The sequence below is a fragment of the Balearica regulorum genome, chromosome 3 (genome assembly GCF_011004875.1).
Source record: "Balearica regulorum gibbericeps isolate bBalReg1 chromosome 3, bBalReg1.pri, whole genome shotgun sequence".
NCBI lineage: Eukaryota > Metazoa > Chordata > Aves > Gruiformes > Gruidae > Balearica > Balearica regulorum.
In genome coordinates, this window is record NC_046186.1 from 32,562,411 (window position 1) to 32,576,024 (window position 13,614).

Here is a 13,614-nt window from a genome sequence, read left to right on the forward strand (position 1 = left end):
AGTGCATTGAGTAATTGTTTATCCATTTCTTTAACATTCATCACTATAGCATCTTACCACACGTCCACCTTCATTTCTTATATTAATGTTTTCTCTTTACTACACAGATTCAAAGATTGTCTCATTTGTCAATGTTTAAGTGGAGAAAATGCAGTCAAGGTTTGTAAGATGCAGAAACCAAGTATGACAGCCTCTACACTACAGTTGTTCTACTACACACAGTGAACTTGTGCTTGCTGGACATATCTGTAAAGTTAACTCTGACTCAGGTGTAATACTGAACATAACTATTTTGCCCAGTTGCCACCATCTGCATTGTTCCATCAGACTTAGAAGAGCATTAACAACCAAAGAACAATTAACATCCTCTACAAGCTGCAACTCTAAAATCTCAAAGTACAAAACTATCATTGATCCAGCAGTTTAATATCTACAGTTCTCCAAGAGTGTAGTAGGAATCAGGCTGTTAAAACAAAGAACACTCAAACTGGTTTGTTATTTCAGTTATTTACTGCTTCAGGGAAAAGTGAACATAATCAAATAACAACATTGCCTTCATATTTAGGAATTGACATTGAAGTGATTAAGTGGTAATGACGATGAATGTTACTAACTTCTGGATTTCTCAATAATTGTTTGATGTCTACTTAAAAAGAAAATCAGTAGCAAACAAGTTCTTTTAAGGTTAGACAGATTATAGAAGGTTTTAATCTTTTTGGCTGCTAATAAAAATAAGTCAACTGCAAGAAGACTAAATCATACTGTGGACAAACATTAGGTGTGAAAAGGTCATTAAATTTGTCAGTAGAAAAACTGAGCTTGGTAACATCTTTCAGGATGGAGGGAAAAGGATCACTTTAGAATTTCATAAGAAATCAAATAATGCTTATTAAATGTTTTGGAAAAATTACAAAGCCAATTATAATCATCCTTCAAGGACATGCTAAATGAAATGCACAAGATCACTCAAAAATTAATCTGCCTATCATCGTGTGAGCAGTCTGTTATTCTGCCTTGAATTCAGATAGCAATCTGGAGCTGACAACAACTATTGTATTAATACCTAAGGCAATGTAAAACCATTTCAATGCAAAATACATTAATGAAAGAATAGATGCAAACTACATCATCTGTGAAACTGTTTCAAACAAAGCACTGCAGTCCTAATTTATCATTTTCTTGTTATATTCCACATTTATAGACATAGAAAGCTGTCAGTATAAATCAAAGTCATGAATTTGCAGAGTCCCCCTGAGGATCATTTGTTCACATTTCTTACAAAACAATTTTAAATATTAACTGCTGTACTTTGGTATTACGCATTACATAATACTGAAACAGTAGACCTTGTGTTATTAAAGCTTTTGAACAGAAAAGTAACTACCAGTTCAAGATTATGTTGAAAATTAAGCCACACCAAGAAATAAGTTTAAACAGTGTTACTCATTTAAATATCGCATGTATTTGAGTAAAGTGACATCTATGTTTATGCTCTTGTCAGTAATATTAATGTATCTATCACATGAACATTTGTAGACTTCATCTACACTTTTGTTAAAGCCACTATATTATTATTTCCCCTTAAGAAGTGAAAAATTTAGAACACATCTTCCCTCATTGCATCCTTCTCCCCCTTCCTAGTCTTCTTGACATTAATTGACACTTTGGAAGAGACTATTCTTCAGTGTATTCAGCAAGGAAATGTAACATGAAGTGTGAATTTTAGTATTATATTCTAGAAGAACATGCTAATAAGGATCAGCTCCAAGTTAGTCACAAGAAACAAAACTGCAGCTTCTGCAGCTAAAAAAAACCCACTTTTGTATTTTTACATCTATTCACAAAAGCATGAAAGTTTAAAAAAACTTGGTTGTACAAGAAGCAAAGTTACAAAATTATCAAAGTAGTAATGTGTATTGCTTGGATTAAGAGTTAACTGTTTGCTTTGGGTTTTTTCACCCAGAATAAGTATATTCTCCCCTCCAGTTATACAAGGAGCTTCTGAGAAGTGCCACCTACCAAACTATTTAAAAGTTATTACTATCTTCTAACATAGATTAGTCTTGCAAGAGCTAGTAGTTACTAAAACATACAACTACCTACTTTTCTAAAGATACTGCATACTGTATTTCAAAGTGCCCACTGCACTTTTTTTAAATTTTAGTTTTACTGAGGTAAATAAGAAGAATCTAATAAATCATTTTCTCACAAAGTAACAGATGTGATGGAACAAATGTTATCCAACATAAATTAAATGAGGTTATAACAGTAAAACCAGTATCGTGGAACTAAATTAATCCAACAAAGAACCAATCTTATGGTCAAACACTGTCCCCTCAAGCTTTTCATGGGCAGAGAGGATATCTCACACCATGAAGTACACAACATTAAGTGCCACCCATCCCACTAAATTGTGCAGGTCCACATAGCAGACAGACTGCAGAACCCCTGAAGTTCAAAGGGACCTCTGGAGGTCATCTGGTCCAACTAGAGGTGCTTGTCCAGGACCACGTCCATATGGCTGAATTATCTCCAAGGAGAAAGACTCCACAGTTTGAGCTACCTGTGCCAGTGATCAGTCACCCTCAGTGAGAAAAAGTTTCCTGATGTCCAAAGGGAACCTCCCATGTTTGTGCCTTTGCCTCTGGCCCCATCACTGGGCACCACTAAAAAAGCACGGCTCCATACTCTTTGTACTCTCCCTTCAGTTATTTGTACACATTGGTAAAATTTCCCCGAGCCACTTTCTTCGCTAGGCGTAACAGTGCTAGCTCTCACCTTTCCTCATAGGAGGTAAGTCCCTTAGTCATCTTCATGGCCTTTCACTGGATCCCCTCCTGTAGATCCATCTCTCATACTGAGGAGCCCAGAACTGGACACAGCACTCCAGGTGTGGCCTCACCAGGGCTGACTAGAGGGGAACGGTCATCAACAATCTGCTGGCAGCATTCCTCCTAATGCAGCCCAGGATACCATATTAGCCGCCTTTGCAGTAAGGGCACATTGCTGGCTCAGTTAACTTGGTGTCCACCAGAACCCCCAGGTCCTCTTCAAAGCTCCTTTCCTGCTGGGTGGTCCTTTGCATATATTGGTGCCTGGGTTTCTTCCTCCCCAGCTGCAGGACTTCACACTTCCCCTTGCTGAACTTCATGAGGTTCCCATCATCCCATTTCTTCATCCTGTCAAGGTCCCTTGGCATGGCAGCACAACCTTCTGGAGTATCAGCCACTCCTCCCAGTTCTGTGTCACCTGCAAGCTTGCTGAGGGTACACTCTGTCCCATCATCCTGTTCATTAATGAAGATGTTGAACAGGACTGGACCCAGTATTGACACCCCTGGGGTACACCATTAGTGATTGGCCTCCAACTAGACTTCATGCCACTGATTGTCTGCTGGGCCTAGACATTCAGCCAGTTTTCAGTCCACCTCACTGTCTGCTCATCCAGCCTATATTTCATAAGCTTCTCTGAGGATCTTATGGGAGACCCTCATCATGGGCCAGATTTGGCTTCCCAATGGGAATGTGGAAAAGGTACACTGACAAGAGATGTTGGCATGTTTATTATAATAGTGTGTCAAGAGCTGAAGGCTGAAATGGGAAGCGTTACTCTGAAAACGGCTTAGTTTAAAAGTGTCCTTCAGAATACAACTTTTGAGGCTTCAAGACTTAAGTGCTATACATATCTGCCCATAAACTCGCTTTCACAATTTCAATTTACTTTTTAAAAAGTGGTACTGTAACAATATGAATAAAGTATAGAAAAAAATACTCACCTGAACTGTTATAATAAATTTCAAACAATTATGCTCTTAAAATAGTATTCTGCTTTACCACATGTCTAAACTATTTTTTTTTTTGGTCCTAATCTGTAAGTTTGCTATACTCCATAAAAATTTAAGTTCTTGGAAAATTTAGACAATTCAGTTCTGTGCCCATCTCCTAATAAAACAAGTACCTTAAGAAGAAAACCTGCTCACTGGAATGGCTATAGCAAAACATAAACGAAGCTAACAGAACAAAAGATTATAGGGCAAATGTAAGAGGCAATATGAGAATTTACTGTTAGGGATTTTCTAATAAGGTGAGAGACTTGTCAAATATAACCAAGCCATCTGCTCTAGCTTATCCTTATAGACTATCTTCAAAACATTTATGCCTCATGCTAGACACCTTTCATTTCCCTTTGTAATCAAGTGCTAGAGAAGCTCCCTTTTTCCTATAGAAGGCTAGCACTCCTGAAAAAGGTTCAGACTGAAACCACACAGCCAGACACTGTTACAAGGTCCAGAGAAGCCACAGTTGCCACATTCTGCTGGACTCTCCCAAATGTCATCACATGGAAAACTAAACAGAACAAGTCAATTTATTTTCAACTTAACCATGGCATTAAGATCTTCTCTAAATGCTCCTTTTACTTCTCCTCAATCATCTTCCCTGCATCTCATTTCTATTCTCATTTGAATGACATTGTCCTGGTTTCAGCTGAGAGGATTGATTTTTCTTCATAGTAGCTAGTGTGGTGATACGTTTTGGATTTGTGCTGGAGACAGCATTGATAATATAGAGATGTTTTTGTTCTATGGACTTATTGTTGAGCAGTGTTTACACGAGGCCAAGGCCTTTTCTGCTTCTTGCACTGCCCTGCCAGTGGGATGGCTGGGGGTGGACAAGAAGTTGGGAGGAGACACGGACAGGACAGGTGACCCAAACTGACTAAAGGGGTATTCCATACTATATGACGTCATGCTCAGTTTATAAGGAGCTTGGGGGAAGAGAGAGGGGGGGCGGCGGCGTTCGGAGCAATGGCGTTTGTCTTCCCAAGTAACCGTTACGCGTGACAGAGCCCTGCTTTCCTGGAGATGGCTGAACACCTGCCTGCCCATGGGAAGTGGTGAATGAATTCCTTGCTTTGCTTTGCTTGTGCGCGCGGCTTTTGCTTTACCTATTAAACTGTTTTTATCTCAACCCACGAGTTTTCTCACTTTAACTCTTCTGATTCTCTTTCCCATCCCGATGGGGGGGAGTGAACGAGCGGCTGCGTGGTACTCAGCTGCCGGCTGGGGTAAAACCACGACAGACATAGTGTTAAAAAATGCCATAAAACAATTCATTTGCTCCTTTATTCAAGTGTTAGCTGTTGACTCCTGAAGCTATTTCATAGCAAGCGTAAAATTTGAATTCAAATCTAATTCTTACAATAACTCTTGCTTTTAACCAAGAGCATCTGCAAAAACATAATCCACCTTCTGTATTAAGTCATCACTGAAAACTTTCAGGAAGTCCTGATCTTCCCTGGGAGAAGCAGCTTTTACATTAACTCTTTAAGCTGGCAATTTCTGTGTTAGTACCCTCTTACCAATCTACCTTCAGGTATGAGATGCTTTCAGGTTCAATATGTATTACTAATCCCTTGCCAAATTTATTACTAGTATTGCACAGAAATTGAGGAGCTCAGGAATTTCATACCAAGTTAGTTTTATTTCCTTAGCATCTTCGGCTTTATAGTGTATTTCATGCTACCCCATTCAGAAGCTGGGGAGAAGCTCACAACTCAACAGCAAAATTCTGCTTGTTCCCTCCTCAAACAAGAAAAGCTCTTCTCTGTATGTATCACTAGGTCAAGTGTAATGAACTGATTTTGATGTCTGAAGCCACAGAAAGTGAAAGCCAGCAAGCTAATATAATGACAACCACATCAAATTGTGATGTTATCAACCTATCATACTCATTAAGCCAAGTCCTCAGCTGTCAGCAACTTTGGTCCAGCATGCTGCTTCAATTTGTGTTTTCCCCCACCCACCTCCTATCCCCCCAAAAAACCCATACCAAATGTTACAATATTGGTGTGGCCTGATAAGAAGCCTGTTCCTTGTTGCATGAGTAGCTCACCACATACTTCACAGTAATACATTAAATTAACCTGGGCCTTGAGAGAGACCCAGAACACTGGATCAATACTGATGGTACTCCTTAAAAAAATAGATTTTTAACTAGATTAGTCAATGGGGTAAATTTGTTAGTTCCATAATTTAAACTGTAGCCATTCACAATCTAAAGAATATCACCCCCCCTACATCCCTCCTCCTGTGGAAGCAGGAGGATATGCTTTCACAGAGAAAGCCTAGGAGCATACACATGCTATGAGCTTTTGCTCTCAGGATCTACTCAAATTCAAGACTGCTCGCTGCCAGTGCCAAAGCCTCTTTTTCCCCCCAAACTTCTCACAGTATTGTATATTACCACAATGCAGAAGTGCAATTTTAGAACAGTCATAATTAATTCTTCACACTGAAGGGCACACAAAACAGTACTGTTAACATACATCTGACTAATTGTAGAATGGCTAAATTGTACTCCAAAAGACACAAATAGAATCACTTGAATCATCTTTTTCACAGTACTTTTCAATAAATAACAGTTTAAAATGAAATTAGTCAACAATACAATTGCAACACTGGTGCAGTGGAACAGACTGAGTCAGGGGAACATCAAAAAATTCAGTTATGTCTGTACTACAAATCCTCAACTCTTAACTAGTATAAACCAAAGATCTGAGATCACCTCTGTTCAGAAACAAGGTAACTCAAATACCACACGTTTGTCTCCATCTATTCTCTCTACCCTTTTTTCCACAGTCTGCTAAGCGTTTGTGGAAAATTTTGAAGTAGGTATCTTTGTTCTTGTGTTCACCCTTATATAAAAGGTTTTCTTTTTGTGTTTAAAAAAATCTACCACCAATTATCAAACGGTGGTTTGATGACTATGCACAAAAGGCCTCCCACCTTTAGAAACTGGGACAAATAGTTTGATAGGCATGCAGAAGGCTGGCTGAAAAAATAGAGCAGCCTAACTACTTGTCAGATGTCTGAAGTCACAGGCAAGTGTTACAGACAATGCCTCCAGACTTGCCTGTGCACTAACACTTTTGTTTTATCTAGAGGTGATGTTTTTTTAAGATTATTTGCTGTGTTAGCAAAAAAATCTGCAACACAAAGAAGTGGGAAGCTGCCAAGAGAAAGACAGTTACTCCTTCCAGAATCACACTTTTCCTCCTCCCAAGTGGAGGGAGGGGAGTAATCCAAACTGGTAGAGCCTGAGAGGCTCTACACTCTGGGCCACCCTCTCCCTGAGGCTTAGGGAAGTGTGACAGCCCAGGAACTTTTCACTGCTGAAGTAACTTCTGCATTAAGTCATACCACTGGGAAAAACCCAGCCCATAATATAAACTGGAATGCAGGTATTTGGCATCCACATGCTGTCAAAGTCACACTTGCAATTCACTCAGACTATGAGAACAGCACTGCTCATGCTGTCATACTCTTACAGGTGGAAATTGCTTGCATATGGAAGCCTGACGATCACTGGCAGTGCACAAAGTGTTGTGAAAGCACTAGAGCATAAAAAAGAATCTATTCTGCTCCAACTTTGAGCACACGGACCTTCTAATAAGCAGGTTGCACTCTGACACATTTGTACCTCAGTCTACCCATGTATCAAAGCCAGCTCACTGTTCCAGCATAAAAGTCTACGATTGCCTGCAAACAATGACAAAAACACTCATATCAGAGGGGGACAACAACCACCTCCTGTGTGAGCTCATCCCCAAAACTTCTGTGAAATAGCTCCTCCATTTCTCCCACCCTGCCCTAACACCTAACGTAAAACAGAAAGTATAGTTTTGGAAGGATCAAATACAGCAGTCAAAGTAAATAGTAATTCCATGCTCCAGGCATTTGCATGGACAGCTCAGTTGAAGTTTTCAAAGCATCAAATTAGCCTAAAATCTTAGTAATTAAGGCATTCAGAGAAGACTATTTTAGTTCTTATGCTTGATGTTTCACCTCATTTACCACTCAGTATTTCTGCAAGTCCTAAATACAGTAAGACTAAGGCAACAGCACAGAGGACAGAGGCATTGTCTTCATCTGAGAAACCACACAGACAGCACACTGAAGTTATTAAACATTAAATGGAAGTCACACTTTTCCAGGTTCAGCTAGTTTTGAGGACAGAAATGTACTGATACTCAGCTGAATAGTGCCTACAACCAATCTGTACTCAAAAATATATAGGGAAATAACATTGGAAGTAGGCAATATTAGCAATAAATTAAAAACTCCCAAATGCTACCTTTTAAAATATTTTTTATATTTGTCAGCAATAAATTTGTGCAAAATAAAACAAACTTACATTTTAGATGCTTATAGATGTTTATTAACAGTTATAAATACATACTTGGGTAGCTGTTTGAAAACAACACTGAGGATATTCTTCCAGTTAATGAGTTTGTTCTTAATGTTAGTCTCATGGAGGCTAAAAGAACACTGTATGTGCTCTGCAGTAAAGTAATTGAACAGGAGATTAATCTTTCCTTCCATAAGGGAAGGAAATTTAAAAGCTGACATGTTATTACAGGCTAACCAAAGGTCTGGATCTTTTTTGACCAGCATGTGATCTAGATGTCAGCAATATAGCCTGAATGATTTAGTGACCCATGTCAGTCAGAAAAAGCTCAAAGTAATAAATTTTATGATTTGGGTCAAGTTAAAGCACTTAGTCAATGGGGTTGAGAGCAATTCAGCTCACCTGAGATATCTACTGCTGATCCACCAAATTGCTCTTCTACCTACTGCACAGAGCCTGGTAACCACCAAGCTGTCAGTGTTCTGACACATCTAAGAACCTGTACTGAATTGCCTCCCATAATCCTGCTGTAACTTACACCAGCTGAAGTCACTAGTATAAAGATAGAGAAAATCATTAGCTGTTGTTACTAAATTTAGATGCATTCAAGAATCTAAGAAGTTAGTACTTAGCAGGTACTTTACCCGTGTAATCAGTTATGACTAAAACTCTTCTTATATCCTCCTTCTACAATAATTTTATCCATTTGTCCTCTGCCTGACAACAAGTTAACTTAAAACATCTCATTGGTTAGCAATGCTTCAAAATAATTTATTGCATGAACTATTGTTATGGAACCACTTAGAATTCACTAGCAAAGCTACATGGGAACAAATTTAATATGTTAGAGCCAGGATGCAATGGAAGAGAAAGTTATTTTAGCTAGGACATGAGTAAGATTAAAACTTATCAGGAAAACACTGACTTCTCATAAGTTTTAAAGCTTTGTCTGCAGTTATCTTAAGCTTTAAAGCTTCATCTTCCTTGCAAAATTTTACCTTGATGACAAGTTAATACATGTAGCATCACAAACAGGGTGATTATTCCGTGACTGAAGAAATAGAACCGATTGGAAAAGTCACAATATAAACATCAACTGCTGGTCAAAGCCAGTAAGTTAAATGTTCCTTTCCTTTATACATAAAGAGCAAGAGTCAAGCAGTTGAACATAGCATTAATCACATGATTTACAATCAGTTACAGAATGAACACCCAAATCCTTCTGAGCTACAGAAAGAACTGCAGTAGTTTACTTGCATGCTTAGGACTAACAAGAATATTCCCAAGGCTTCAGAAAACAAGCCTCTAAATTTCAAACTTTTATTTCCTTTTAATTTTTTAGCTATTCTTGATTTAAAGCACACATCACAGAAGATGCTGCAGATTCTTCATACCTAAAACTGAATCCGAACATGCATAGATATTTACCCTTACTCAAATTGTAGAAATACAGAACTGTGAAGCAATGTTCCGTTAAAGACACTGCTTTTTCATTTATTGAATGAAGATCAGCCTTTTACAAAGAGACAGTTATGATACAGTACATTTTGCATACTACTTTACAACACAAGTAATTCTACCAGACTTTTCATTGTAAAGCTCCACAGAGATAAAAACATCAATGTAGAAAAGTTGTAGTAAAGGTTATATTCAGTATTATAGACTGACCAGACCAAGTCTAGGTTATGCTGTAGTTCAATGAATAAAAAAAGTAGTATTAGTTCTCCACTGCTGGATGGAGAGAAAGACAAAGTCTTAAAAACAGGAAGAGCCAGTGAATGCATTACAAGCCATAAGGAATAATGTGACCTCCACTTGCAGAAACACATGGAAATAAGTCTGATCTGTGCTCAAGTACTGCAACAGTGGTTCTTAAAACTTGCAGTAAAAAGTTATTCCTTTCATTCTAAGAACTTAGAAGTAGTGTTTCAAACAAGGAAAATCCCAAATTAGAAGACACTATTGAAGCTATTTAGCATTATGACAGTTTTCCATCCAGGTATAGCCCATGATAACTGCAAGTATCGTGAAGGTAAAGAGCTGAAACATTTACATAACAACTTACGGTGTAAGTGATAGCTGCCAACATTCCAATCACAGTCAAGGAACTAATGGAAAATGAAAGGGCAGTCAAGCCATCTGCAAAGAAAAAAAAGCCTGTTGAAAATTCCTACAGTAGGGGTATAAGAACACTTCTTCCTGAATTGGTTTCCTGAAGATATTTAAGTTCATTAGACTGAAGAAAAAATTGAGACATAGTTACCAGCCACAATTCAGATGAAAAATTCACCTAGCATAGGTTTTTGTCAGCAGTACATATTCCTCCAACACAGCAAGAAGCAGGACAGCCTTCTTGCTTTTGCTACAAGTTCAGATGTTGCATTCAGTCAAGTGGTTGACTAGCCACTAATGAACTTGCTCCCACAGCTGCCTAATGCCTCTTCAAGACTTATTTTTGGTCTCCACAGGGCACTATGGTATTTTTCACAATTTACACATGCAGTCTGGATGGTTCATCTTATTTTGTTTGTTATCACTTGATTTCTCATACTAAAGCACTACCCAGAGAATCAGGTAAGCATGGAACCTTCAAACAACCAAACAAGCCAGACTGCAGGCCTCAGCTTCACTCAGACCACATACCTCCAGATGTACAAACTGGAAAAAAGGTCAGGGGACTAAAGAGTTACTGTAGCCTTACTATCATTCCAGTAATGGACAGGAGAAGAAAAGCATTACCAAACTCATCCCCAGAGGCATCAAACTCCCTGAATCTTCCTGCACAGTTTCTCACAATAGCCTCACTAACTTCACTGCACAGGACACATGGCAAGCTTTTTGTTGAATAGTAGCATGGAAACTTACAGTAGCTATTATAGAAATTAACTTTAAGCAATCAATTTCATGTTTGCACCCCGTCAAAACAAATGAGCTACTATTTAGTGTTCTCCTCTAAGTCCTCCCTTTCCTTCTAATTAATTCAACTATTTAGAGTACAATAACTTTTATTCCTGCTCACACAGAATTATTAGCCAGTTTCCATTCATTAGTTGGTTTCTATTCTTTTTTCCTGAACATAGCGTCAAGCGTTCACAAACTGAGAAATCCTGTTATAGTCATCCTCTACGAGAAGCTGCTTCTTTCTTCTGACAAACCCTACAGGCCTCCTTCCAGAAAAACCCCTAAAGACTAATAGAATAGCACAACCACATCAACTTCACAGCTCAAATCTTTCATTTGCTATTTTTGTTAGGTGAAAATTTTATGCATGTTCTGAAATTTGGAGGGAGGGGGTACTCACACACACACAAGTGACCCCTATTTCTAATGTATCACACAATGTACTTAAACACCATATTTGATGATCCTCCTATACATGTGTTTGAAACCAATATTTAATATCCATTTAAAAAATCTGAACTACGTTCAATGGAACATTAAGAAACTAACTGGCTGAAAAATTGATAATTGTATACCAGAAGCATATTATCAGGCTCTGCCTCATTGGATGAATTTGCATTCCTTTTGTAATCCTACTACAAATTGAATGGACATAGAACAAACATCCAAAATTAAGATCTTTGTATTTAACTGCGGAAAGACCAAGGAAAAAGATAAGTTAATATAAAAACAGGACAACAGGTACAAGTAAAGACAACAAGCAAGAATGTTGTCCTCATTTATCCAGCATTTGGAACAATACTGACCAGGGACTTGCTGGCTGTGGAGTAGCTCTACAAACACCTGGGGCGGGGGGGAGGTGGTGGGTCATGGCAGACAGCAAACAGAAGATAAGCCAGCAGTGTGCCCTGACAGCACAGAAGTCCAACAGCATCCTGGGCTGTATCAACAAGAGCATGCCCATCTATAAAGGGAAGGGACCATACAGGAAATACTACAACCAGTTTTGAGGCCCCCACTTCAGGCAGTGTTGATAAGTCTAAGTTAAGGGGACAGCTAAGCTGGTCAGAGGTTGGAGCACATGCCAGGCAGAGAAGTTGAGACAGGCTTGTTCAGCCTGGAACTGAGAAGGCTTGGAGACCTAATATAGCCTGCCTGCTTGTCAAAGAGCTAGAGCCCAGGCTCTTCAGTGGTGCCTAGTAGTTGAGTGCGAGGCAATAGGTAACAAGTGAATACACCCATACCGCATGAAAGGAGAAATTTTACCATGAAATGAAAGATTCTCCATCCTTAGGGGTTTTTCAAGGGCTGATAGAGCCCTGAGCAACCTGGTCTGACCTTACAGTTTCCTTCTTTGTGCAGAAGATTGGACTAGATGACTAGAGGTCTCTTCAGTCTGAGCTATCCTATGAAATTAGAAGTCATAAGAGAATGCTAGTAGAATCAGAAATCAAAACCAGACTTCCACATACCAATCCAGCATCTTAATGATTAAACCTTCCTAGAAATAAACATTAGCTATACTATACTTTCATAGCAAGGATATGTACAGAGCTGAATATTTAATTGACAGTCATATCAAGGTAGCCTAGAAAAGTTAGCTTACATCTCAGCTCAACTACTGTCACCACCTGTATAAACAGTTTAAGAAGCATTTTCTATGCTGTCAGTTAGAATCTTTGTGAAGCAAGAGGAAGAAAACAAGCAGACAGCCAAAGTTATGAAAAAAGCCATGGATTCCCAATCTCCTATGCTTGCAAGCACAGCTTACAGCACAGTACATATTATGATGAAAGACACTGCAAAGATATCAAAAGGGAACAAGAGCTTTAAGCACGTAAGCGGCAAGAGAAAGACGAGGCAAAGCATGGGCCTATCGCTGAGTGCAACAGGGGCGCTGGTGACACAGGATATGGAAAAGTCTGAGGTATTGAATGCCTTCTTTGCCTCAGTCTTTATACAGCAAGACAAGACTTCAGGAAACGCAGGCCCGAGAGACTAGGGGGAAAGGCTGGAAGGAAGATGTACCCTTGGTAGAAGAAGATCAGGTTAGAGATTGCTTAGCAAACTGGACATACAGTGTTGATGCACCCTGAAGGGATATAAGAAGTGCTGACAGAGTTAACAAGTATCATTGCAGGGAACTTTTAGTCAGTACAAAATTTCTAGAATCATGGAATGGTAGGGGTTGGAAATGACCTCTGGAGATCATCTAATCCAACACCCCTGCTAAAGCAGGATCACCTAGAGCAGGTTGCACAGGTTCACATCCAGGCGGGTTTTGAATATCTCTAGAGAGATATTATGACTTGACCAATACTCATAGCATTATATTCTAAAACACACAGACATAAGCCAATACTCTAATACATAGCAAGAATGAGGCATGAATATCAAAGTACATACACATTGGATTAATGTTTGTTAGTAACTAAAAGTTATCTCTTTTCTGGATACATTTGGAAAGTCACATCTTAGCTCATCTATAAAACACTTTCTTCACACCTTTGCTCGGAAAACACACTCT

General features: G+C 38.9%; 1 protein-coding gene across 1 annotated transcript in view; it reads right to left on the reverse strand.

Moving 5' to 3' along the window:
- The window catches only part of LMBRD1 (LMBR1 domain containing 1), an 81,679-nt gene that overhangs the window by 39,695 nt on the left and 28,370 nt on the right, over positions 1–13,614 (reverse strand). The window contains exon 7 of the mRNA XM_075747421.1: positions 10,252–10,325. Within this exon, the coding sequence (XP_075603536.1) occupies positions 10,252–10,325 (74 nt within the window). The remainder of the gene's footprint in view (positions 1–10,251; positions 10,326–13,614) is intronic.